The sequence below is a fragment of the Podarcis liolepis genome (assembly GCF_965112155.1).
Source record: "Podarcis liolepis genome assembly, chromosome: 5".
Taxonomy (NCBI): domain Eukaryota; kingdom Metazoa; phylum Chordata; class Lepidosauria; order Squamata; family Lacertidae; genus Podarcis; species Podarcis liolepis.
Window position 1 is genome coordinate 11,594,821 of NC_139556.1, and position 27,262 is coordinate 11,622,082.

At 44.5% G+C, this 27,262-nt stretch overlaps 2 protein-coding genes across 51 annotated transcripts in view; one reads left to right on the plus strand and one right to left on the minus strand.

Annotated features, from left to right (window-relative positions):
* SORBS1 (sorbin and SH3 domain containing 1) overlaps positions 1 to 15,495 on the plus strand; it is a 202,418-nt gene extending 186,923 nt beyond the window's left edge. For 33 of the 50 annotated variants that reach the window (XM_083505445.1, XM_083505444.1, XM_083505438.1 and 30 more), the window contains 5 exons: positions 1,787 to 1,903; positions 7,834 to 7,893; positions 8,666 to 8,856; positions 9,783 to 9,895; positions 12,804 to 15,495. In XM_083505445.1, the coding sequence (XP_083361571.1) occupies positions 1,787 to 1,903; positions 7,834 to 7,893; positions 8,666 to 8,856; positions 9,783 to 9,895; positions 12,804 to 12,871 (549 nt within the window). In that variant the 3' untranslated portion in view covers positions 12,872 to 15,495. The remainder of the gene's footprint in view (positions 1 to 1,786; positions 1,904 to 7,833; positions 7,894 to 8,665; positions 8,857 to 9,782; positions 9,896 to 12,803) is intronic. The other 17 variants (XM_083505398.1, XM_083505414.1, XM_083505426.1 and 14 more) reach the window with 3 other exon arrangements.
* A 1,561-nt stretch (positions 15,496 to 17,056) lies between these two features.
* The window catches only part of COG3 (component of oligomeric golgi complex 3), a 50,162-nt gene continuing 39,956 nt past the window's right edge, over positions 17,057 to 27,262 (minus strand). Inside the window, exons 20-23 of the mRNA XM_083505458.1 lie at positions 25,159 to 25,234; positions 23,074 to 23,201; positions 20,598 to 20,696; positions 17,057 to 18,818 (exon numbers count right to left, since the gene is read on the minus strand). Of these exons, the coding sequence (XP_083361584.1) occupies positions 18,789 to 18,818; positions 20,598 to 20,696; positions 23,074 to 23,201; positions 25,159 to 25,234 (333 nt within the window). The 3' untranslated portion in view covers positions 17,057 to 18,788. The remainder of the gene's footprint in view (positions 18,819 to 20,597; positions 20,697 to 23,073; positions 23,202 to 25,158; positions 25,235 to 27,262) is intronic.

The window sequence follows — 27,262 nt, forward strand, 5'->3', positions numbered from 1 at the left end:
GCAGGCTGAGCAGCTATCCCAGAAGCCAGAGCAGCAAGAGGGATTGCTGCTTTCACTGCGCAGCGATCCCTCTTGCTGTTCTGGCTTCTGAGATTCAGAATATTTTTTTTCTTGTTTTCCTCCTCCAAAAACTAGGTGCGTCTTGTGGTCTGGTGCGTCTTATAGAGCAAAAAATACGGTATCTGTTGCTTTTCCAGCCACCCAATTTCATTGAGAGTTTGAACCTCAGCAGAACTGGCAAGCCTATGGTACTATCAGCCAGACAGTGAAAGTACCGTATTTACTTGAGTCAAATGTGCCATCGAATCTAACGCGCACCTCAGTTTTCAGAACCTTGAAACGAAAGAAAGAGAGCATTTGCCGGCAAATGTAAATGTGCTGTTGAATCCAATGCACACCTTAATTTTCACAACATACCGTATTTTTCACTATATAAGACGTACCAGACCACAAGACGCACCTAGTTTTTGGAGGAGGAAAACAAGAAAAAAAATATTCTGAATCTCAGAAGCCAGAACATTAAGAGGGATTGCTGCGCAGGTAAAGCAGCAATCCCTCTTGCTGTTCTGGCTTCTGGGATAGCTGCACAGCCTGCATTCGCTCCATAAGACGCACACACATTTCCCCTTACTTTTTAGGAGGGAAAAAGTGAGTCTTATAGAGAGCAAAAAATACAGTAATTTGGCCCCAATACGGTGAGCATTGGCTTTGAGTAAATACGGTAGGTAGTTGGCTGCAGGGCTGGGTCTTTTGCATAGGAGGACAAAAAAGATGGTTGCTGTGGGGCTGTTTTAGTAGGGATGGGGTGTTCAAAACTGGAGAGGAATTCATTAGTTTACGTCCGTCTCAGAAGGGGAGATGATAGTACTCGCCAACGAGTTGTAGACCTGGACTAGTAACATGCAGGCTGGGAAAACTCTTAGCAGCACCAAAGGTGTTTATTTCAGCTGGATGAAATATACTCGGAGTCGAGAGTGGATTTCATGCTCTTTATTCAGCTCATAGTGGTGAGGAGGAATGAAAGTTTCCCCAAAGTATCTGCTTTATATACATTATTTACACAATGGGCTGCACGTGATTGGCTAATTCCGGGATTCTCCTGTAGGCCAATCAGGTTGTGGATTCACTTCCATCTGGAGCTGGATTGGGTGGCTCCTGCAGACCAATCATACTGCTGCATTGTTCTAGGACCAATCAGACTGCTGTATTTTGGATCCTATTGTTCTAGGAACAATCAGACTGCTGCATTTTGGATCCTATTCAACTCAGTACATAACATACTCATACATTGGTTTTGGCATAAGGCTGCGTACACACAATACATGAAATTTGCCTCTCTCCTGCCCCAAAGAATCCCTGAAAGTGTAGTTTGCCCTTGCAGAGCTACAGTTCCCAGACCCCTTACAAACTACGGCTCTCAGCTTTAAAATGTACTTTTAAAATGCATGGTGTGTGCCTAACCCCTTGAGACCTGTGGAGGAACAAACGGAAAGGGATAGAATTTGTAAGTAAATATATTTCCAGGTGCACACTCATTCTTGTCTCAGTGTTTTCAGGGGAGTCATGTCATTGAGCTAACAACATTCATTCAAAGCCCATTGAGCTTGCGATACTAATATGGGTCCCGACCACTTTGAAAAGGCATGCCTGTTTTTTGCATGGACTTGTTGACGATACTTGCACCGAGTTCAGAAGACGTTTTCTTGTTTGTAAGAGCATCATTGCTGCAATGATGTGTCGACGGGTCATTTCCCTTTGCTGACCAACTTTTCCTTCCTTTTAAAAGTCTGTCAACGCAAAACCATTCTCTCCATCTACTCTTCTGTCTCCCTCTGCAATTTCTTCCTTTGCGGTTAGAACACAAGTACCTCCCAGACTCTCACGCACGGTCAACGTCCCACAGGTAATCACGGGAGTTTGGAGCCGGGGGGGGGGGGAATGTCATTGATTGATATTTCATGCTCACTGCTGTTGCTTATCAGCATGTGAATTTCAGAGGTCAAGTACATCTTTTATATTTAGTAAATTGCTATGAGTATTAGATTAGGTTGGACTGATAAATAGATTGTTGCCGCCTTAATCTGAGCCGGAGACCATCTAAGACAGGCATAGGCAAACTCCAGCACTCCATCATCCCTGACCACTGGTCCTGTTAGCTAGGGATGATGGGAATTGTAGTCCCAAACATCTGGAGGGCCGCAGTTTGCCTATGCCTGATCTAAGAGCCAACTGTCTGCTCTGACTAGCAAAAGTAAGAGAAATGTACAACACCAAGCACAAAAGGCGTGAGGGAGGAAACTTTAAAACAGTACTAGAATTTTATAAAATAGCAGAAAGGCCTTAGGAAACGCTCAAGGCATTTCAGTTCAAAACCTTCTTCAGGGTCACAATACAGTTCCTATTAAGCCAACAGCACGTCTTAATTAAGGTATTGCCTTAACAGGAAAAGGGTATTCCTTGTTCCCCGCAAGGAGACTTTAAGTAAAACATGTCGGCCATTGTATAGGTCCTTCCTACTATTTTATACCATGGTGTTTTTTTAGAACTGTTTTGATATTTTTGCCTGTGTTTTATTTTTCTGGCTGTTCTTCTGACTGCTAGCAGCCTCTCAAGATCTTCCTTTTTCAGCCGTATAAATTGGATCCTGTCTTCATTGAGAATATTAATTGGTTGGGTTTAAGGTCGTGAGCTTCACAAGTGGTTAGTTCAAATGGTTGAACTAACCCTGTGGGGTGGGAAACATTTTCATTACGAGTGACGTGGGAAAAGTTGTATCTGGTGTTAATTAATAGGTAATAGTGGCCTAGATGGGCCGAAATCTGACTCAATGTAAATCATTTTACTATATTCACAGGGATGAATAAGGTACATTTATGGAACGCTGCCTAATGTGCTAAATTAGCACAGGCCCTATTAATCTCAGCCAGGATTCCATGTTACTGTCCTTATATAAACTGTGCATAACTTTTTGGCAAGGCAAGGTTTTTGTGTCGGAATCACGTGGGTAGGGTCTCTTGCTATTTGTTAAGCTTTCATTGGCAGTGAGAGAGGTTGGGGGTCCCAGGGCATGGATGGTGGTCTGCAATGAGTTTTGTTTGCTTGTGTTAGGGAGGGGTTGTTAGGTCAACTTACCTATGCTATCAGTGGGTTCTTGCTGTTGTCTTGTTGGGCTGTGTGTGTAATAAAGGGGGGGGGAGCTACACTGGGGTAAAGGTGTCCTCTTTTATTTTTCACTGTGCTAGTTTCAGTTTCTTCGTTAGCTTTTCTGAGAGGGCTGTTTCCCATATGGTTTGGTACCAGTGGTCCATGTTCACTCCTAACAGGTCCAGTACGGCAAAGTACCGTATTTTTTGCTCTAGAAGACTCACTTTTTCCCTCCTAAAAAGTAAAGGGAAATGTGTGTGCGTCTTATGGAGCGAATGCAGGCTGCGCAGCTATCCCAGAAGCCAGAACAGCAAGAGGGATTGCTGCTTTCACTGCGTTGCGATTCCTCTTGCTGTTCTGGCTTCTGAGATTCAGAATTTTTTTTTTTCTTGCTTTCCTCCTCCAAAAACTAGTCTTGTGGTCTGGTGCGTCTTATAGAGCGAAAAATACGGTACATTACAAAGAGAGACTTTGTGTGGACAACCCTGCGTGGGGGACCTTTATTGCAGTGCCTGTTATATATAGACCCAAGAGACCGATCTATAAAACCCTTGTTTATGAATGGAACACATCTGAATAGGGTGGAAAGGGTGTAATGGCTGTTGCGCGACACTGACAACTTTGTTGCTTATAAAGTAGCACTCTATGCGTTGGCAGCTAAAAAGATCAGGAGGAAAGAACTAGAAAAAAATAGCAGTCAACTGCAAAGGGGATTCGGATATTTAATTTGACACATCTTACCTGAGAATCTTCTGCTATTCTATTTAATGCAACAAATAATTTTAGGAGCCGCGATTGTGGTTTTATTGTATGTGTGGTGCCTGATTATTTTTATGGTTATTGTTGTCTTTCGTTTTGCTCGCCTTCTGAATGATGCCATGGCCTATGGCTAGTGCTATAAAAAGGTTAACTGGAACTGGAACAGGTCCCACCAGTGTCTAGTTATGACGCTCCTGGCTGCTGAGAGTAGCTGGCTTAAGAGTTTTTTGTAGCGTGAGTGTGCCTTATCATCTTAGAACATATTCAGTAGGGCCAGTTCTGAAGTGTCTTCTAATACCTGCTTTGTCCTTTTGCATATTTCTAGTAGGACTGATGTCCAAAAGTGTTTGATTTTGGGGCAGTCCCACCATATATGGAGGGAAGTGCCTGTAGAGGGGCAACCTCTCCAGCACTTTTGTGAGGTTTCTGGGTATATCAGCACCAACTTACGTGGTGTTAGGTACCATCTGTAGATAAGTTTCTGGGCGAGTTTCCCCTTTTTTTGGCTGAGATTAAAGGGTGGTTTTGACCACAGTTTAGTCCATTGGGTAGGGTTTATTTCGTAACGTATACCATGCTCCCATTGTTTTTTGATTGAGATGAGGAGGTTTGTGGGATTCTGGAGCAGTATTTTGTTATTTGTGGATAGCATCTCTTTGCCATGTCCCTCTGCTGTCAGGAGTTTTTTGAAGGTGGTCAAAGGCCTAGTGGGTGCTGTTTTTATTGCTGGGGTGTTTAAGAAGGCATGTAGCTGGTAGGGTGTTAGCCAGGGTATTTGGCTATCCCCTAGTTTGTCTTGTATTTCTTACGTCGGTATGGGTTTATAGGCATCTGTTAGGTGGTGTAAGGCTTTGGCTTGCCAAGTTTTTACTTGGAAGTTTGGGGCTGTGTGATGGAGTTGTGGATTGTAGGCCCAGGGAGGTTAGTTGGGATGGGGTTGGAGACAGTTTGCCTACTTTTTCCTTCCATGTTTTAAACGTGAACCGTGTGGACCTGTTTAGTGTTGCTGGGATTTTCCTTAGTTTGCTTTGGAAGAATGAGTATGCTATGGCGGGGGTGTTTTCGATTGTGTCTATTTTCACGTGTACCTATTGTTTCGTCTCGTCTTCTAGGATGTACGGGATTATGTGGCGCACTTGGTTGGCGAGGTGTAGTTTGGTCAGAATCGAGTATACACTTCCAAAGTTAATGCTGAATACATTACTTCTGGTAAAAGAGCTGCATAACAGCTAGAGGGCCGTGAAAATTTGTGTCCCAGGATTTTTAGACTCGTCTACCCCTGTACTATCTGAAACCGAAGGGGCTTGTTGGTTGCCAGATGTGAAATATATTGCCATTATTTTTAGCTCTACAACCTCACTATAATCCTATCTCAGTGTTTCTCAAATTTGGGTCCCCAGCTGCTGTTGGACTACAACTCCCATCATCCCTAGCTAGCAGGTCCCATGGTCAGGGATGATGGGAGTTGTAGTCCCAAGTTTGAGAAACGCTGCTAGATTGCAGCCTCCCAAATACAGGGTCACAGGTTTGGAACCTTCCGCCAAACTCATAACAATAGTCTTAGAAAAGAAAAACCAAAGTGACAGAGAGAGGGGTTTTTTTTTTTTAAAGGAAAACACAAAGGTGTGATCAGTTGTGTCTTTTTCTGAACGGAGGGCACTAAACACCGGATGTGTTTGTGTGTATGTCATGCTACTAGCTGGAAGATCACATAATCCGGACTCTCAACAGCTAATTAGTGAGTGGCAAGGTGTTGCGCTAATTGCATTAGGATGCAAGGCACAAGGTGTTGTCTTCCAAGCCAATAGATGGTGCAGCAATATGCCCTGCAACACACGTCTTGATAAGCTAGAACAGCCCTTGCCAGCTAGCCATTACAGACACAGTAGGAACTGAGAGACAAGTTGGGAGCTGAGTACATAGAACTGAGGTGCTCTTTGGTAACAATACAGCTGAAAGGACCTTTTTCACCTGTTATGAAGCCGAATCATAGAAATCATAAGGGAGAGGTTACGTATCATAATTTCAACGATGCAAAAGTCCACTTTACCCAATTTGTTCTCCCCAGATTCTGTCTTGAGAGTTTCAGGAGACTGGTTAAAGTCTCCTGAGGTTATCTCTTGCTTAAATGGATGTCGTTGCTGTGTTGGGTTCTTTGAAATGGGAATTGAAACAGCACGGCTCTTGCCATCCATCGAGAGATTTTTGTATGTGAATAAGCGCCGTAAAAAATGAATCTGACTTGTGTGCCTGAGCCCAAACGCATTCTTCTGCAGCTGACATTTATGTCTGTGAATTGTGACGGCTTGTGCCCAGTAACCTGAATGTACTGTCCTAAGTGGAAAATTGCCACAGTAGACATTCCCAGTTATATAAAAGGGAGATACAGAAAAGAGAGTCGAGGCTAGCAGCAAAGTGTAAACTTGGAAGCCTTCCTGTCTGCATCACTTGTGCCTGCTTCTCATATCCCCAGAAAGGACTCCCAATTTGTTCTTTTCCCCCCAAGAGTGGCAGCTGTGCTCGTAGCAGCTTAAAGGCAAATAAATATATATTCTGGCCTGAGCTTTTGTGGCTAGAGTACAGTCTTAAATTGGCAGGCGTATATACCACTTTGTAAAACCGTGTTGACGTGGGTTTGCCACCCCCCACCCTGCTTTAAAATCAAGCGGTTTATAAATTTTGTGAAATAAAATAATAAATGCACACGTTTTGGGGGAGGGATGAAGAGGTCCGCAGGTACAGAAATGCCTAAAGCATAAGAATAATATAATCTAAGAATAAATAAGTAATAAACCACGACAATTGCATTAAAGCAACACAAACACCCTAGCTCACAAACTGGTCAGCTAATTAACATGCAGTGGAATTTTTAAAAAATAGCATAATATTGATTAATCTAGGTGACATAACTGCATTTCCTGGTCAGTTATATTTCAGCCATTTCGCACAGTTGTTTCCTTTGTGGGCCCATTTGCTTTCAAACTTGGGTGCATCCCAGTTTCATACAACAGTGGTACCTTGGAAGTCGAATGGAATCCGTTCCGCAAGTCTGTTCAACTTCTGAAAATGTTCAAAAACCAAGGCTTGGCTTCTGATTGGAAGCCACGGAAGCCATGACAGATGTTCAGTTTCCAATGAACTTTTGCAAACCAGAACACTCACTTCCGGTTTTGTGGCGTTCAGGACCCAAACCGTTCATCTTGCAAGTTGTTCGAGATCCAAGGTACGGCTGTAGTTTATTCATTTACCAAATATCCCCTTAATAGGAAACATGAATGATCAAATGCCTACCTGTTTGGACACAAAATGGTCCCACATGAAAAGTAAAGAACATACCTAAGGACCTCCATAGGTGTGTAAATATAAATGAGTAAATTAAAAGAAAAAGTTAACGTGCTTGATGCTTGCATGTGTTTCTATATATAAAAAGCCCCCCCCCCCCAGTGACCGTCAGGAGTTACAGAATGTTGAGGACAAAAAAATAAGAAAATTCTAGGTTAATTCATCTCATTGTCTGGCAAATCCCATCATCAGGGGCTCCAAAGTGTATCTTCTTGCTCCAAGCAGTGCTCATAGGTATTCTGCACGTTTCCGTTTCCTCCCCTGGTAATTCCCTTTTAAATCACGGAGTCTAGAGTTTGTGCTCTTTTGTGTCCTTCCAGAGGAACTGTGCCATATTTTTTTGAACATCGGTCTTTGTTTTGCTAACCCATCATTTCATCTTCTAGCTCTTCTTCTTCTAATCCTTCTTGCCAGAGTCACAGTGTGTGCTGTACGGCACAGCTGTTTAATAATATCCAGCGGCGAATGTCATTTATGTCAAATTTCCCTTGTTTATTTTTGTTTTGCTTTCTTCCTATGATTTGAATTTGACTTGCTAGTGCATTTGCTAAAATGTCTCCCTTACCATGTGCTTTGGTGATCACACAGCCTTCTCATCATTCATTGAGGCCAGGACCAGATCTCACAGAATCTGAAAAGAGCTATGTGGTAAGATCGCCTGAGATTCATATCTGCAGCCCCATTTTAGCATTGTTCATACAAGCGCCATTCTCTCTTATTTCCATTTCATACTTTTGGAGGTGTAAGCAAAACAATACCGTACACAAGAGGTACCAGCAGACTCGGAGTAATCCTGAGGTTTGCAGGTGCTTTATATAAAAAAAGAATCTTTAGAAAGGAGCCCCAAATGCCAGAGCTGGGCAGAGCGGGTTTGGTTATGTGAACAATGATAATTTTTTTGACTCTCAACCCTAATTATTTTGCCACCGCTGTCCCAAGTACAGGCGGTTAGGCCACTGCAACAGGAGCTGAAATTTTCTGAAACAAAGGCTACTGTAGACAAAGGAAACACAGGCATTAAATATCTGTAGCATTGGGGGGACAACTTCGGTTGCATGCATGTGATGTGTTTTGAAATGACGCACTCAGAGCTGGAAGATGTGAACTTGAGGTCCTTGCTAATTCCAGTATCTTTTGCTGCTACTGCTTTGTTACAAATACGTCAATCTATATATCTAAAACTAAATAGCAAACTCTTCTGTATCTTGCCTCTGTTTTTCCATGCTTTCCACCTGGATTCCTCTACACTTCACTGGCTGGATCTACCACTGTCTTGTCTTACTGGATTGCTACAACTGGATTTCCCCGTCTCTTACTGACTATCCCCCCCTCCTCCTCCCCACTTCCCCCTGTTCACTGTCCTCTGACGTGTCCCCCCCCCCTCCGTGGATGTCAACCCTGCACTGTCTCTACCGCCCAGGAAACCGTTTGCAATGAGATCTTAAACATTGCGGAAAAGTCCGTTCATTACTGCAGCACAATTTCTCAGCCTCTTGTCTCTTGCCACAAGGGGCCCCATAGTGACAATAAATCATCTTTCATCATTTCTCAGCAACCGCAAGTCCTGCCGCTGGGAACAAGCCTCGACAGGAACCATGCGCCACAAGATATGTAAGTTGGTCCGAAAGGGGACACATTCGCCCCCTCTTTTCAGCAGCTGTCGTACATTTGATGGATGGAATGCAGGAGACACAGCACAATTTTTAGTTTGATGGGTTTTCTTATTTAACACAAGGGACTCACCAGTATTTTGGTTTTGTGGTCTTGGCTGAGATCACAAGAGGAAATTGTGCCCTATTGATCCTACCAGACTCGTCTTCATTTTTTAAAATATCATGGATCAGAGGTCTGGAGATGGATGTGTGGTACCTTGGTGTGGACTTTTGGAACTTCCTGCTAGTTGGAAGACTTCAGAAGGGCGGTGGCAGCTCATAATCTCCCCGGTGAGGTCCTGTAGACACTTCGGCCATCAAGAGTGCCACAGGGCCACTGGATGAAATTCTACGTGCCACTCCTTGCCACCTGATCTGGTCCTGTGGTTTCAAGATTTATTTAGGGGCTGTTTGTGGTGCAGAATAGGGTACGAGGGAGCTGATGGGAACTGAATACGGTCAGAATATTGTTGGATAAAGTTGAGAGAGGGCAGAGGAAATTTAGACTCCTATCCCAGCAGATTTCCTGTTTGTGGAATGCTCTCCCCAGGGAAGCATGGCACCTTCATTATACACCTTTAGGCGCCAGGCAAAAATGTTCCTCTTTAACCAGGCCTTAAAGACATGCAATGCTCTTTTAAATGTTGGGGAGGGGGGAATTATTGGGTTGGTTTTTGGTTTTATTATGCATTTTGTGTTTTTATATTGTGGTTTTTATCTTGTAACTGCCCTGAGACCTGTGGGTATAGGGTGGTATACAAATTTGAATCATCATCACTGGATCTGTATTTGAAGAAAGTTAGTTACAAGAGGGATATTGTTAGTAGTGGCTGGCAATCTCTTCCCTTAATTCTATCCCCCTCCACTGTTTCTGTGCGTTTTCAGGCTTAGCTACCAAGCACTGTACAGCTATGTCCCGCAGAATGAAGATGAGCTGGAGTTAAGAGATGGAGATATCATAGATGTCATGGAGAAGTGTGATGACGGCTGGTTTGTTGGTGAGCATGACATCTGTCATTTCAACTCGTTTTTAAAACGTTAATGGGAACATTAATTAATATCATCCATTTGATTCACAGACCTATTTACACAAAATCTACAGTTAGCCAGAGCAGCGTACATGCTATAATTCTGCTAATTTGCTTGACTCAGAGTGATTGCGTATATTCTGCTGTGAATTTGCTATGCATTTTAGCAGTAACAGCAGTGGCTACAAATCGTAAGGTTTCCCTGTGCCCCCCCCCCCACCAATGGAAAATTGTCTTGACAACCCAGAAACTTTCCTGGGCAAGATTCAAGCAGCAGGTCTATATATGTTTCGCAAAAGCTACTGTAGAAACAGCACTGGGATGGGGAAGAGCCATGAATCAGCTTCTACTTCCTCAGACCACCACCACCCCACACACACACTGATGTTCTGCAGCAAGAAATTCTGCCATATGACCCACCAGTTAAACAACTGTATAGCATTAAATCTCATTAAGCGGAAAGGCTTATCTGAGCCATTTAGTAAATATGATCCTTCCCCTTCCTTCCCAGCATGTATAGAGGGAGAACAACATTTCCTGGGTATATTTAGATATAAACTTATTTTCCTCAAGCATGTTTTAACTGTAGAATGCCTCAAAATAGCCATTAATTTCTTAGAAAGGCTCAGCGGTAACCAATTTTGATTGCTAGGTGTTCAAGAAAGAACACACATGCTGTTAGTGCATTCTGATTTGTAACAGGCTTTGTGGATGTAGACAAAGTAAATATAGCCATTAGTTTAGAGAGGATATTCACTCTGAGTTTTCAGCCATTGGGAAACCGACCTCCAAACATAGAACACCATTGGCCATGCATTTTGGTACCCCAAATAGATTTCTCAACACCTTACCTTCGACTCTTTCCAAAACACTAAATTTACTCTTAACCCCCATTGGAATTCCGGACAATTACGGCATATGTAGACTGCTCTAAAACCTTCAACTGTTGCAAGAGGCTGTTTAATTGATCCAACTATTGTCTAATAAAGGCAATTATTATTCACATGCTCATCCAAAAACAATAAACTGAAATCCTTTTGGAGAAGACCGTTATTTTACTTTTATTGTAGTTATGGATAAGCCAACCACTCATGCAATAGGTTGTAAAGACCTGTTTCATACCAATAGATAAAAAAAGCAAAACCTGTTTCAGACTATTTTAGTCTTTTCAGCTCAAGCCAAGCCCTTGAATCTGGTGCTGTGCATTCACAAGCCAAATGCCCTCCACTTGGGTCCAGTTTCCAGCTCTTCTTCTCTGCTCTTCCGCCCTGTTCTTCAAACATTGCCAGACTGACACCCACTCACTGACTCTGTGGCTTGAGACCAATACTTTTATTTCGAAACGGGGCCTCCCTCCAGCTAATCATTTCAAATTGGAGTGATCAGTGTGCACGATGCTTTCGAGCGATATTAAAAAGCGTCAAAATAAAAAAATTCCTTCCAGTAGCACCTTAAAGACCAACTAAGTTAGTTCTTGGTATGAGCTTTCATGTGCATGCACACTTCTTCAGATACACTGAAACAGAAGTTGCCAGATCCTTCTATATAGTGAGAAGGTGGGGAGGGGTATTACTCAGAAGGGTGGTGGGAATGGGAGATTGGCAGATAGCTGAGATGAGCCTGTTGACGACTCTTAACGACTGTAATAGGTCTTACAGGAAAAGGCAAGGGGTGAGAAGGTGAAAAATGGCTAAGTCATGTATAATGAGATAAGAATCCAATGTCTTTGTTCAGACCAGGTCTCTCCATGGTTTTAAGTTTGGTAATGAGTTGCAATTCAGCAGCTTCTCACCCCTTGCCTTTTCCTATCTGCCAATCTCCCATTCCCACCACCCTTCTGAGTAATACCCCTCCCCACCTTCTCTCTATATAGAAGGATCTGGCAACTTCTGTTTCAGTGTATCTGAAGAAGTGTGCATGCACACGAAAGCTCATACCAAGAACTAACTTAGTTGGTCTTTAAGGTGCTACTGGAAGGAATTTTTTTATTTTGACTATGGCAGACCTATCTGTAATTAAAAAGCGTATCTTGCCCAAGAAATCATACAAACTGAATTTTGATGCGGCAGAAGACAAAAGGGCGGGGAAGCAAACGACCAAAAGATGTAGAATTATCGGTACATGGTCTTTTATTTCAGCTAGGATTAAGCCAGGCTCCGCTGAAAAGATTTATTTTGAGGGGAAATTTGAAGAAAAAGAGGGAGCTCTTCTGGTATGGACTTCCAAGGAGAAGGGGCATCACATCAGATCTCTGTCCCATTGGGCAACATGTGTTTCAGCATTCTAGGAAGACACAGTCACAGGCCATTGGTCCACGTAGCTCAGTGTTGTCTACAGACTGGCAGCAGCTCTCCATAATTTTAGGCTGGGTTTCAGCCTTATCTGGAGATAGGTAAAGGGACCCCTGACCATTAGGTCCAGTCACGGACGACTCTGGGGTTGCGGCGCTCATTTTGCTTTACTGGCCAAGGGAGCCGGCGTACAGCTTCCGGGTCATGTGGCCAGCATGACTAAGCTGCTTCTGGCGAACCAGAGCAGCGCATGGAAACACCGTTTACCTTCCCGCAGGAGTGGTACCTATTTATCTACTTGCACTTTAACGTGCTTTCGAACTGCTAGGTGGGCAGGAGCAGGGACCGAGCAATGGGAGCTCACCCCGTCGCAGGGATTTGAACCGCCGACCTTCTGATCGGCAAGCCGTAGGCTCAGTGGTTTAACCCCATGCACTAACCAAATAAGTGGAGGATCCTTTCACAGGATCAAGTTGCGTGTTACCCTGCTACACAGCGATAGCAAAACAAAGATGGAAAAGCCATCACCATCAGCCTGCTTTTTGGTCCGCCACGCCCACGTTTGTTCTTGTTTTCTTTCTCAACAGGCACATCCCGGAGAACACAACAGTTTGGTACTTTCCCAGGCAACTACGTGAAACTTGTATCTTCATAAAAGCCATTGCTAGCCCGTTGGTAATTTCACCAGGAGAGAGAGAGAGAGACAGACAGACAAAGAGAAGGACCTGGGTTTGAAACTGTAAGAAAAAAATGTTCAGAAAAGACTTATTTCATGAATGTAGCCGACAAGCGAGGAGACGCGGATGTGAATGTGGTAAAAGTGTTGGACTGACTCGAAGCCCTTGCCTCCTTTAAAGGTTGACCAGAGCAAAGTACCGAGCCGCTTACAATGCTGCCTTTGTGTCTGCTTTTATCCTTCAGGGGCGGCAAGATAAGACTTCGCTTTTGTTCAGTATTGAGTATTGCTCTCCGCGGTGTGAAACTGGGGGAAAGCAATGAGATGGGAGTGTGACATAACGTGAGCAGGGTGGGGAGGGGAAGAGAACACGAGAACAGTGAATGCATTTTGGTTGCAGAATCTGTGACTGCAGTCCGGCTGGCAGAGGGTGAAGTTGGTGTCTCATCCTGCTAAAAACCTCATGCAGCTCTTGTTCCCTTCCTTTGGAATGTGCACCTTAACACATATGAAGGGGAAAGGAATTTACGGAGACCCATTTTATATAGAAGGGCACATTGCCAAGATCATCCTCCCATTATCTTTTAATTCACTACACCAGATTTAAGCAGGCTTTTCTGTGTTTCCTATTCCCCTGTTTTATTGAGGTTGCAATCTTCTATTTTGTTTTACTGGTCAGTTGGCTGTCAGAAACCCACTTTTACTGCACTTAACTAAAACAGCAAGTAAGGCAGCGGTCTTGGCACTGTGCCTTGAGGCAGACAAAAAGAACTGAGCCTGGATCATTGATTGGTCATTAAGATTTGGCGTCACCAGCCGATAAAATGTTGTATTTTGTTCTGCTTGACATTATCCAGCCACGTTCTAGGCATTTTGACCCAGCTATTCCACACATATCCTGAAAGTTCTGCCCACTGCATGTTCTGGGCCAGATCTACTCAGAATGTCATCTGCACAAGCTTCCTAAAGCTACATTTCTGCCAGCGGCGCTTGTGCTGAAGCCATTCCCAGTGGTTTGTGCCTTTGTGAGAATTTAGTGCATTCTTTTTGGATGAACACTGCGTTAAAAAAAAAACCCCACACCAATCGTGTGCATTTTAAAGCATAACTGTTGCCACTATTGCTTCCTCGTCCTCTTAACTGGAATAGCTCCTGCCGGAGGATTTATTTGGAAGTCAGATGCAGTGATTTCAGGTCACCGAATTTCCTAAGTGGACTCCTACCAGCCCAAATGGCAGACCAGACGATTGGTAGGGTAAGAAAAAGTGATCCATTCATTCACAACTCTCTGCCTTTTTCTCTTTTTGCAGTTGCTTCTTACATGTCTGGCTTAGCGCCAAATAATAGAGCAAGCAGCCAGACGCTATCAAGGCATCCTTCTCAGTTGTGGATATATTCTGGCAAAATATTCCTGAAGGTGCCTTTTTAGAATTGGTGGCAAATGTGATTTCTCTGCCTGTCTTTTCGAAAAGAAACACAGAAAAGTACAAGCAACCTGCACGTCTGGATTTCCAAAGCCACTTTGTTTTGGATCTCCTTGAATTATACACTATTCTGACTGCAATCCTTTGCACACTTACCAGGGAGTAAGCCCCATTGTGTTCAATGGAATTTAATTCTGAGTAAGCATGCATAGAATTCCAGTGCCAATTTCCCAAATTTTGCACTTCCGTGCAAAACGAACCTGTTGTTTTTTTCATAGTCGTTTTGTTTAACAAGAAAAAGGGGGTCATGGACAAGGACAACTAGCAAAGATTTAGATTGCGATTTTGTCATAAGCTGTATTTATTAAATATAAAAAATCCTATTTTTCTGCTGATGCTTTTATACCGTTTATTCATAGTAACAGCAACTAACTCACGGTCAGCATGTTTGCAGTTCGTTGTATTAATAGCCATGCTCCAAAATAGCAGGATTTCTTTTTTGCTGACTCTTCCCCACCCCCACCCCACAAGATCAGCCAAAAAAAAAGTCAATTGAAGTGCTTTAATATTATGACTGTATATATGTATATTTGCCTTTGTATAGACTTACAAATAACTTATATTGAAGAAAATTAAATTCATTGAAAGCTTTTTAAAAAGGGCAGTAAAGAAGACTTTTCCATTTTTATTTATATTAATTATTCCATGTACGATCACATTAAATATGAGGGGTTAGCAAAATTATAGCTCAGTTACAACTAAGCCACAAAATGCTGCTTCCATCCATTTGGAGAGCTAACATTTTCATAATGAAGGATTGTTACCGCCTGAGTCCCATTGAAATGATTTACAGTCTCCTGCATCTCTTGCACAGGAGAGGGTCCCAGAGAACGGCTTCCCTAACGTATTTTAATGGGTTTCTAATGCTCTTTTTATTTGCATTTTTATCCGAAGCAGCGTTTAGACGTGGCATTAAAAACGAAAAAGGATTGAATAGGTGCAAATCATGAGCTTAACCATCTTGGCCGTATGTAACCATCTCGATGCCATTTTTAGTTTTAATAATACACATGCGTGTTCCGTGCTCACCCATTACCCATCAAGAAGTCACTTTTTGCGTTTTGTTTCCTCATTGCAGTGGATTATTATTTGACAATAAATGGAAAGATTGAAATAAAAGTGTGTTCCTTTATAGAAGTGATTTAGTAACTATCAAGCCCAGCCTCTGGTTGGTGGTGCCTGTTATTCGCAAAAATGTAAGAAAAATCCCTTGCTGGTTCAGGATCCTGGGGCTCTCCAAGGCCGGAGGGATGCCTGGGCAAAGCTCGCACCCAGGACCTGAGCACACCAGCACTCTCCTCAATTGTGATTCTCTGCAACTAGTAGCCACTGATCACCTTATTTTCCAAGAAGTGGTCTCATCCTCTTTTAAAGCTGTCTCTGTAAACCCCTGGATACTATTTATGAGCACATTTGGAATGTGAAATTGCCAAGGCAGTACGAATGAAGAATATGCAAAGGTGGGCAATCCTGGCCTGAGCTCCCCCAGTCCTGCACAAATACCATATTGGCCCGAATATAAGCCACACTTTTTTTTCCAAATTCCGACCGCGAAAAGTTAAGGTGCGGCTTAAGTTTGTGACCTTACAAAAATGGGCTTTTACAATATCGCTGTAGGATTTTCTTCCACATTTGCCATTTGCGGGTGTGAATGCCTGCAGAATTTTAAGGGAGTGGCTTATATTCGGGTATTGTCTTTTCCCCCCTTCAATTTTAAAGGTGCGGCGTATATTTGGGCCAATACGGTACTCCTGCATATGGGTTTATCGTGACGGAAGAGAGGACTGAGTGCACACTTCTCACATTTTGGGGGGGGGGGGCGTACAATGATTACCGTATTTTTCGCTCTATAGGACACACTTTTCCCCCTCCAAAAATTAAAGGGAAATGTGTGTGCGTCCTGTGGAGCGAATGCAGGCTCCTTGGCTTCAGCGATAGCAACGCGAAGCCTGGAGAGCGAGAGGGGTCGGTGCGCACCGACCCCTCTCGCTCTCCAGGCTTCAAGGATAGCCGCCTGAAGCCTGTGGGGCGCAGTGCGAGTTCCCACTGCGCTCTGCAGGCTTCGGGTTCCTTTCGCTGAAGCCAGCACAGCAAAACTCTCCTGGCTTCAGCTAAGCGGGAGGAGAAATGGAAGGGGCTCCGTTTCTCCTGCCGCTTTGCTGAAGGGGCGCTGAGCAGAGAGGGGGAGAATTTTTTTCCCCCTGTTCTCCCCCTCCTATGGTCCGGTGCGTCCTATAGAGCGAAAACTACGGTACCCTTCAGGAGTGGCTGGCAAACTTTGTTCCACGAGGCTTGCAAAAAGATACTTTCGGATGGAAAAGCAACAGGAACAGAGTGCATACCTTCCATTCCACAAAGGAACAACCAAATTAGCATGACGATAATTATCCACAACACAGGATACAAAAACCTACAGTTAGTCCAACTAAACTACAGATGAAGCCCCACTTCAATCCCCGGCAGGGATGCTTAAGAGAAAGGGGCTGAAAGGAAGCACAGCTAAAGCAATCTGTGTGTTGTATGTCTCAAGAGGTGGCAACAGCTCAAATAGTTTCTTAATAAATAAATATAAAAGGAACTTGCCTTCAGAAAATACCGGGGAGGACTTTTCCTGAAGCAGCCATTCCTTTTTCGAAATCACATGCAACTAGCCCAGCGTAGACAAAACGAAACTATCTCAAAGTAAGAAAGCAGAACTTTTATTTAAAAGGGGGGGAAACAAAGAGGAACATTAGTCAAATAATATAATCTTTGATAACGTTTTAAATTATGTACACTATTTTTATACGTAAATATCTGAAGCTATAGCTTTATACAAGTTTGCTAGAACAGGATGACACAGGGTGGGTGGGATAAAGGCATTCTGCTTTAGAAACAAAAGGATTTGGTCAACCAATTCGAACGCTTAGGAAATTTGATTAAAATACGTTATAACTTCATATAAAGCAATCATGCCATAATTTACTTGAAAAGCATGATACGAAGTCCACAGGACATCATTTTACAACAAATCTGCTTTGCAGTAACAGCTTTCAACGGGTGCCAATTGCCTTGTCAAATGAGTGGCAGGCAAACAGCTTGAAGCGGCTTTAAAAACACACCACTAATATGCAGACCCGCCCCCCCCAAACCACCAATTTATGAATAAAAGCAAAGTGGTAATGGGAGTTTTATTTCTTTCTACAAATTTGAACTCGTAACTATAAAAGCTTTCTTATTAATTCCACCCCAACCATGAAGATGGCTTTCCCCTCAAATTATTATTTGGGAATTACCTTAATGTCATATACGTTTGTTGGAACTTAAGTTTTAGTTCCTTCTCTTCATAACTAGTGCTGCCTTTTGCTCCTCGTTCATGCTAGCCTCCTGATTTTACAGTCATTTTAGCATCCAGCGGATCTTGAAAAGAGAAATGTTTAAAGCAGGGCTGGGAAAAAGAGACTCTGTGACTCTCCAGCTGGCTAGAGACAGGGAGGGTGGCAGGTTAGGAAACTCTGGTTTAACGTAAACCAAAAAGCATGAGATAAAGTTGCCACAAGCAAGAAGGCACAGGCAAGCTAGGACTCCTCTCCATCTCCACTCCAATTAAGGTTTTTAGTTGCTGCTGTTATTTGTAAAAAACAGAAGTTCTAATGGAGCTTCATTTTTATAAAATGAATTATTTCACATATCAGTAATTCAAACTTAGAAGCCATTTCTCTATGGCAATTCCTCAATTGCACAGCGTTCTCTGCACATCCTATGCACACAATTTTACTGCGGCAAATTTCTTTTTAGAGTTATTAAGAATTGGTGAGTGTCAGTACACCAGTCAAATACTGGAGAAATTTTCACAATGTGCTTCATTTACACGTGCAGCTAAACCATTTGATATACAGCTGATCAGCTTCAACTGAGACTTATTGCCGGAGGGCAAATGAAAGCTTTTTCACAAATGCTCTCTTCACCACTGACTGCGGCGCCGTGACGACTTGTGAATGTGCAATTTGGAGGGTATTATTGAGATAGTGTGGGAAGGTTTGTACATACACTTATGCCTTCTATTAAAGAGATTCTTGGGTCCCTGCCTTCTCCAATTTATTTTCAGCACATCCCTTGGCAAAGAAGCAAACACATATTAACAAAATTGGGTAGGGGAGCAAATAGAATTTAACCCCAACATGTTTGCAGTCAAGGTAGGTAGATGCTAACAAACAAAAAAAGCTGACCATTGTTCTGAATAAAGCAGTATTTCTGCTTTATTTTTTTTTTAAAAAAAGTTATAACATACTGGGGTTCATCCTCTTCTTGTTCACCTGACCTTCGGATGGATGATGCTAAAAGCAGGTAGGATGGCACACTCCGAGTCTGCTTCAGATAAATGTCCATTTCACTGCCTGACAGACAATTTGAAGAGGCTTCTCAAAGAGGGACTACTTTGCTGTTGACAAAAGGAGATTTACCTGGAAGGCAAATGGCAAAGGGGTTTCACTACTGTGGAACTCGTAGCGCCTGTTTTACAGAAGCAGTAAAATTTGGGGGTGGGGTTTGCACAGGGAAGGTCCTGGATATGGAGATCTGAAACTATTTGAGGGCAATACATAGGGCTGCTGCCCAGAGCAGCGCTTCCGTTGCCGCAAGGAATCAGAGGAGGAAAAGAGGCTTGTTCAATGGGAGCACAATCTCGTTCCTGTGCGTTGGGCAGGGGTGGGGGCTTCCCTCTCATACAGACACACACAGAGAAAGAGTTTGTGGCTTCCTAATCCCTTCTGCACACCATACCACAAAAATCCCAGACTGCATAGCCCAAGGGTCAGCAAACGTTTTTAGCAGGGGGCCGGTTCACCGTCCCTCAGACCTTGTGGTGGGCCAGATTACGCACACATACAGTGGTACCTCGGTTTACGCACCGTATTTTTCGCCCTATAGGGCGCACCGGCCCATAGGGCACACCTAGGTGTTTTTTTTGGGGGGGGGGATAAAGAAATTTTTCATCCAACCCCAGCCCCCAGAACAGGCTGCTATCCGCAAGCCTAGGGAGCCCGGCGGGAACTCTTCAGATATCTGCCCGAAGCCCGGGGCGCGCTTCAGGATGCAGGCTGCTATCCGCAAGCCTGGGGAGCCGGGCAGGAACTCCCGTGGGCTCCCCAGGCTTGCAGATAGCGCACCGACCCCTCTCGCTCTCCAGGCTTCAGCGAAAGCCTGCATTCGCCCCATAGGACACACACACATTTCCCCTTCATTTTTGGAGGGGGGAAAGTGCGTCCTATAGGGCGAAAAATACGGCACTTAATTCATTCCGGAGCTCCGTTCTTAACCTGAAACTGTTCTTAACCTGAAGCACCACTTTAGCAAATGGGGCCTCCTGCTGCCGCCACACCACCAGAGCACGATTTCTGTTCTCATCCTGAAGCAAAGTTCTTAACGCATGGTACTATTTCTGGGTTAGCGGAGTCTGTAACCTGAAGCGTATGTAACCTGAAGCGTATGTAACCCAAGGTACCACTGTATATATATATCTGGAGAGTGAAAGGAGATGCAATCGGAGGTTGACCTCAGCCCTGGGCAGCGGGGATCCTGGCAGAGGAGGCTTCTCTCTCCCCCCAGCCCCTCCCCTCCGCTTTCCTACCTCCTCCACCGCTCTGCCTGCGATTGGTAGCTGGCATCAGCACCGCCACCTCTCCCTTCTGGGCCAGCTTTCCTGGGCGCCAGGCGCGCCCATGGACAGACAGGGTGGGTGGCGGGTCTGGGCATGCAGGCGGCGAGACTTCGAATTGGCTGGCACCAATCAAAGCCCCCTACCTCCACAGGGCAGGGAGAAGCCGTGAGGAGGGGCCGCCATGGTGCGAGGGGAAATGGCGCAGCCCAAACAGATCCACGTGGTGATTCCCGGACCGTCCACAGGCTGGATCCAGAAGGCAATTGGGCCTGATCTGGCCCGCGGGCCTTAGTTTGCCGACGCCTGGCATAGCCTGTAAGCAAAGTTTTGAGCAAGGCCCTTGTACCAGTTACAACGGCTGGCTCTTGCCTAGATCGGAGACATCCTGTAGCTCTGTTTCTGGATGCTCTGCTAGCCTGTCAACATAACCCAAAAACAAGCATTTGTGCTGCTTTTGTCTTAAAGCCATCCACAAAATATATTCAGGGGCCAAACTTCCCGTGCTCATAACATTTAGTTGAAAGAATATATTGATCTGACCGATTTTTGAATGGATTTTTAAAATAAGAGTTTTCTTACATACCTGTTCCATTGAAGGGCAGGCTACAATCTGGAGATCTTCTTTGCTAAATTCTTCTTTTAGTAGAGCATGCAGCTTCTGGAACACTTGCTGAATATTGTTCTGAGGAAAGGAAGAACATATTTAAAACTTTCCTTTTTAAAATAATAATAATACTTTTTATTACATTTTCCATTTTTGGTAATCACAATATCCATACATAAATCAAATATTTATAAATAAAATATTTAAAACGTTCCTCGCCCTAAGACCAGCCTTCAAATAAGAACGCATACAGAGAACGGATATCCAGTTTGGGGGGAAACTAATCAGTTAAGGTGACTTAGAAGCTTCATTTTTTTTTTGTTACTTCTACATTCTCCTATTAGGCAGTTAAAACTCAAGGGGTCAGAGATGTCACTGTGTAAGAAAACCTACATTAGCAGCTGGCGGTCTACATAATCCCCTAAGACGAATAAAGCCCCTTAGGCAGCGTTTATCTGTAAAGGCACAGCCTACTGGAAGGATGCAGGAGTGACAGAACATAATAGCAGCCTTGCTGGATGCGCCTGGCCTAATCCAGCATCTTGTTAACTAGATGCCTCCAGGAAACCCACAACCAGGCCTTGAGCGATACTGTTGTTTTCCAGCAACTGGTATTCAGAGGCATGGAGTCTCTGACCCTGAAGGTAGCATATAAGGTAAAGGTAAAAGGACCCCTGACCATCAGGTCCAGTCGTGACCAACTCTGGGGTTGCGGCGCTCATCTCGCTTTATTGGCCGAGGGAGCCAGTGTACAGCTTCTGGGTCTGGTGGCCAGCATGACTAAGCCGCTTCTGGCGAACCAGAGCAGCGCACGGAAATGCCGTTTACCTTCCCGCCGGAGTGGTACCTATTTATCTACTTGCACTTTGACATGCTTTCGAACTGCTAGGTTGGCAGGACCTGGGACAGAGCAATGGGAGCTCATCCCGTCGTGGGGATTCGAACCGCCGACCTTCTGATCAGCAAGCCCTAGGCTCTGTGGTTTAACCCACAGCGCCACCTGTGTCCCTTGAAGGTAGCGTATACCCATCATGAATATCAGTCGCTGATAGGCTAATTCCCCTTTGCAGTCAAAGTTGGAGGCCATCATCACATCCTGGAAAGCCAAATTTCATAGTCCTGCTATGTGCTGCGTGAACAATCAGCTTTGCTAGGTGACCCCACAGTGATACCAATTAATCCGTTCCTGAAGTCTGTTCTTAAACCAAATCCGTTCTCAAACCGAGGCGTGCTTTCCCTAACGAAGCGTCCCGCTGCCGGTGCCCTTCCACCATTCAGCTTCCGTTCGTAGACCAAGGTAAAGTTCGCAAACTACTTCCATTTTTGCAGAGTTCGTAAACCTAATAGTTCATAAACAGGACTGTTCATAAACCGAGGTACCACTGTACTATGAAAGAGAAAGGGTGGGGGACTGCTTTCTACACCGTGAATAATTTTACACACCTTTATCATGTTCCATCCTTAACTTTCCCGCCCCTGAACCAAAAAGCCCCAAACGCTGCAATTCTTCATCATACAGGAGTCGCCACAGCTCTCTGATCATTCTGATTTCCCTTTTCTGTGCCAAAACTGGCTCTACAAGCCACATATGGCTTATAGGCAGCTTCAGGAAGTAAACAAAAAAAAGATTAGGAGGACAAATTCTGTCATGAACTCAGCTGCAGGCGTTTACTCCTCATCCACAAAATCACCTTTCCTGGTCACTTGCAGACATCCCTGGCACTACAAGGGCAGCAGAGCAGAGAACTATAGGTAGACTAGAGAAGAGGAAGAGGAGCCAGGATGCAGCAGGAACTGTGGTTTAAAAAGTGAGGACAACCAAAGACCTGGCATTAGCTACAGGAAGATTTTGCAGGCCACTCCAGAATATAGGGGACGCGGGTGGTGCTGTGGGTTAAACCACAGAGACTAGGACTTGCTGATCAGAAGGTTAGCAGTTCTAATCCCCATGACAGGGTGAGCTCCCGTTGCTCTGCCCCAGCTCCTGCCAACCTAGCAGTTCAAAAGCACGTCAAAGTGCAAATGGATAAATACCTTCTGGCGGGAAGGTAAACAGCGTTTCCATGCGCTGCTCTGGTTCGCCAGAAGCAGCTCAGTCATGCTGGCCACATGACCCAGAAGCTGTACACCGGCTCCCTCGGCCAATAAAGCGAAATGAGCACCACAACCTCAGAGTCGGCCACAACTGGACCTAACGGTCAGGGGTCCCTTTACTAGAATATAGTACCATACGTTTGTCCAAGAAAAAGGTACAAACTTCCACAGAATCACCGAAGGGATGAGCTACAGAGGTTGCTTAGTTTGAGGCAAAACAGGATCACTTGACTTAAAAAACAGTTTGCAAATATGAATAAGCTACTATTAAAGTATGCATTCAAGTATGTAAAGTGAAAAACCTATAAAACTTTGGTTCTCATATTAATAAAAAAAGAGGAAACGCTACCGAAATACTTACCCTAACCGGCTTGAACAAGATGAACTCTGTGTCCTTGTTGGATAAATACAGCGACATGCTCTGCAATGTCGAGGGCAGTTTTGTTTTGATGGTCCTGTATGTCGAAGACACCAAGTCGGCAATCTTTGCTGCGAAACAGAATTCAAAGACGTATTAGTGGCAGAGAACTTGTCCTTTTGAAATCCAGTCATGGTTTATTGGCTGTCTCTTATACGAAGCAAGCACCTGCCCTGCTACATGCTTGTCGCAGAATCACAGAACTGCAGAGCTGGAAAGGGACCCCCAAGCCCAGCTCCCTGCAGTGCATACATTTCTTTCCATACATTGCAGATATCTAAAACTGCTGTGTTAGTTTCTGTAAAAATTTGTATTTGCAAGCAACCCTAATCCTTCTGGAAATGATGGGATGAACATCAAAGCAATACATATAAATTGCATTTATATCCTGCCTTTCCTTCCTTACTAAGGTGTAAATGAGATGGCCTTCCATCCAGTAACTGACCAGACCTTAACCTTAGTTTCACAAACAGACTACATCAGGGGTCAGCAAACTTTTTCAGCAGGGGGCCGGTCCACTGTCCCTCAGACCTTGTGGGGGGCCAGACTATATTGTGAAAAAAATAATGAATTCCTATGCCCTACAAATAGCCCAGAGATGCACCTTAAATAAAAACACATATTCTACTCATGTAAAAACACGCTGATTCCTGGACCGCCTGTGGGCCGGATTTAGAAGGCGATTGGGCTTTGTTTGCCTACCCATGGACTACATCATGCACCTTCGGTTAACCAAAAGTAATTTGTTGGTGGGAAGAGAATAATGGCAGTCACAATGCAACAAAACTTACTGAGAAAGGGCCTCCTGGATTTGCAACCTAAAAAGTCACGGAGTGGGACACAAGCAGCAACTCCAAAGTATATTTTATTTCAGTAGTAGCGGAGTGCCCATAAGGAACTTGTGTGTGTGTGTGTGTGTGTGTCCAATGATACAACTGCCATGCACACAGTGGTGGAAAGGAGATGCCTGCTACTGCACTATGTTGTCATCCTTCCCACTTACCGTATTGGCCTGAATATAAGCCTCACTTTCCCTCCAAATTCCAACCATGAAAAGTTACAAGTGAGGCTTGTATTCACGACCTTACGGTATGCAGCCAGGACACAGCACCAGGAGTGCGGCAAAGCCGCGTCCGCCCCACGCATAGTCTCCCATCCTCTCCCCCAAGGCCGGGAAGGGAGAGTGAGGAAGGGGAAAGGCTGCCAGCAACACAGGTGCGGCTTATATTCGGGCCAATACAGCACAGTGGTGCCTCGGGTTACATACGCTTCAGGTTACAGACGCTTCAGGTTGCAGACTCCGTTAACCCAGAAATAGTACCTTGGGTTAAGAACTTTGCTTCAGGATAAGAGAAATCGTGCTCCGGCGGCACGGCAGCAGCAGGAGGCCCCATTAGCTAAAGTGGTGCTTCAGGTTAAGAACAGTTTCAGGTTAAGAACGGACCTCCGGAACGAATTAAGTACTTAACCCGAGGTACCACTGTTATTGTGCTTTGAAGGTTAAAGGCTCTGCCTGTGGCTTTCCCAAGCACCAGGTATCAGGAAACAGGGAAAGCAATATTTGCAAGTGCACCACAGGAAAGGTGGACAAGAGCAGCAAATGTTTGCAGAAGGATGTAAAGTTACTCGAGACAGAGGACCTCTCCCTTGGCAAACACTCCTTTTGCCGGCAAGCTGTCTTCCTTCTGTATGCTGGGCATGGAGCGTATGGCAAAAAAAATGGATTTTCTGTCCTCCATGGGACCTTTTGTTGCACGTGTACGGGAGACACTTACTGTATTCTACTTATTTTCCATTCAGCTTGGATACAAGCCAAAGCGGTTAAGTGAGGTTCGTTAAAGATGGGTAACGGTCAACCCTTTGAATAGTTACCCCCCTGAATTAAACTTTTACAAATTAACATTTAAAATATATTTAAAAGGTCCAGAATGGGGAAGTCTGCGAGCCAAATGAGCTTCATCTCGCAGAAGGCAGAAAAGAAAGGTAAGCATGTACAAAGGGCTGTGAGATTGCACCTAAAGAGATTACCTGGTTGAGCCCAAGGTTGCTGCAAAAGGCTGTATTTAGGACCGCCTTGCGTAGCCATTGCCTTCAGAGCAGAAACCTAAAGTAATGAGATGGAAAACAAGCAATGCATCAAATGCTATGTTGTGCTTAGCAGTCATGTTGGTATTGTAAAGTGTTTAAAGGTCTTCATATGCACCACCCCATCAATACCTATAACAACCATATTAGATAGGCCAGAATTATTATTCCCATACTGCATCTGGGCTGAGTTATGCAAAGGCCACCAAAGTAATTCTCAACGGAGGCTGAGATTCAAACTTGCTGCTTCACAGAAAACTACCAGGCTGAACCAGATCTCAGGAGCCACTTGCCAAGAAAATCTAGCTATTAGGGCTTGCAGCTATTAAAACTAGAAGAAGTGGCAATTTCACAATGCTTTTCGGTAGTTATGAAAGAGCGCCCTGGAACCCTTCCAAAGGAAGCAGGTTATAAAAGGCAACTGTTTGGGCTTTCTTTGAACGCCTCTCCCAAAGTCGTATCCAGTCAGAAACTGGAAGAGAATGCAGTGAGGAAAACACAATTTTTCAAAGGCTAAATTGAGACTTGTTTCTTTATCCCCTCCTTCCCTTTAGGGCTCAAAATGAGAAAAGCTGCTGGGGTGAGAGAGATGAGCTAGCTGGCACTCTCATGAGGTTGGAGGAATTTCAATTAGGACTTAACATGTCCAGTTTATACAGGCATAGAAGTAGTAATGTAAAGGTAAAGGGACCCCTGACCATTAGGTCCAGCCGTGACCAACTCTGGGGTTGGGGCGCTCATCTCGCTTTATTGGCCGAGGGAGCCGGCGTACAGCTTCCGGGTCACATGTGGCCAGCATGACTAAGCCGCTTCTGGCGAACCAGCGCAGCGCACGGAAACACTGTTTACCTTCCCGCCGGAGTGGTACCTATTTATCTACTTGCACTTTGACGTGCTTTTGAACTGCTAGGTTGGCAGGAGCAGGGACTGAGCAACAGGAGCTCACCCCATCGCGGGGATTCAAACCGCCGACCTTCTGATCGGCAAGTCCTAGGTTCTGTGGTTTAACCCACAGCGCCACCCGTGTCCCTGCCTATAGAAGTAGTAGGGTCACAGCAAAACAAGCCTTTGGTTTATCTTTATTCCCCATTATCACTTACAGGGCTTTTTTTCAGCCAGAAGTCGCCGGGACTCAGTTCCGGCACCTCTCAGGTGGGTGCCGTTGCCATTATAGTCGTACCTTGGTTTTCAAACAGCTTAGTTCTTGAATGTTTTGGCTCCTGAACGCCACAAACCCGGAAGTGAGTGTTCCGTTTTGTGAACTGTTTTTGGAAGCCGAACGTCTGATGGGCTGCAGGAGCTTCCTGCAGCCAATCAGAAGCCACGCTTTGGTTTCCAAGCATTTCTGAAGTCGAATAGACTTCCGGAATGGATTCCATTCGACTTCTGAGGCACGACTGTATAAGAGAACAAGGGAGGCGTTCCTTGCGAGTTCTGGCACACCTTTTTCTAGGCGTGAGCGTTGCCGAAAGGCATCTCAGTACAGCTGAATCGGGACTGCTTGTGTTGATAACATATTGAATGGCATCGGGGTTGCTAAGCCCGTGGCCCTGCAGATGTTATTCAGCTATAGCTTTCATCATCCGTGAACATTGGGAGGGCCACAGGTTATTCTCCTTTCAGTCAGATATACCAATGTATTCATATAAGGCAACCTACACCCTCATGCAAATTAATTGAAACAAATCATGTTTTCTATCTTCCTCGTCATCCTGTACTCAAAACAAACACAAAAAGTCAGTTGATCATTATGGAGTCAGAAGCCCGCAGCCAACAGAAGGAAATGATGCGCTCGCCACAATATATTGAGGTTCTATGAAAGAGAGTTATTCCAGAGCTGGAAAAGAGGTATACTGGGATATTGCAGCAGGACCTAGCCCCCTGTCACACATTGAAAGTGGTGAAGAAATTCATGACAGAGCAGCAAAATACAGGTACTTGATTGGCCAGGGAATTCCCCAGACGTAAATCCCATTGAGAATTTGTGGGCTATATGCAAAAGTTGCCTCCATGCTGTAGGCTATACGAATATGGAGAAGCTCATTCA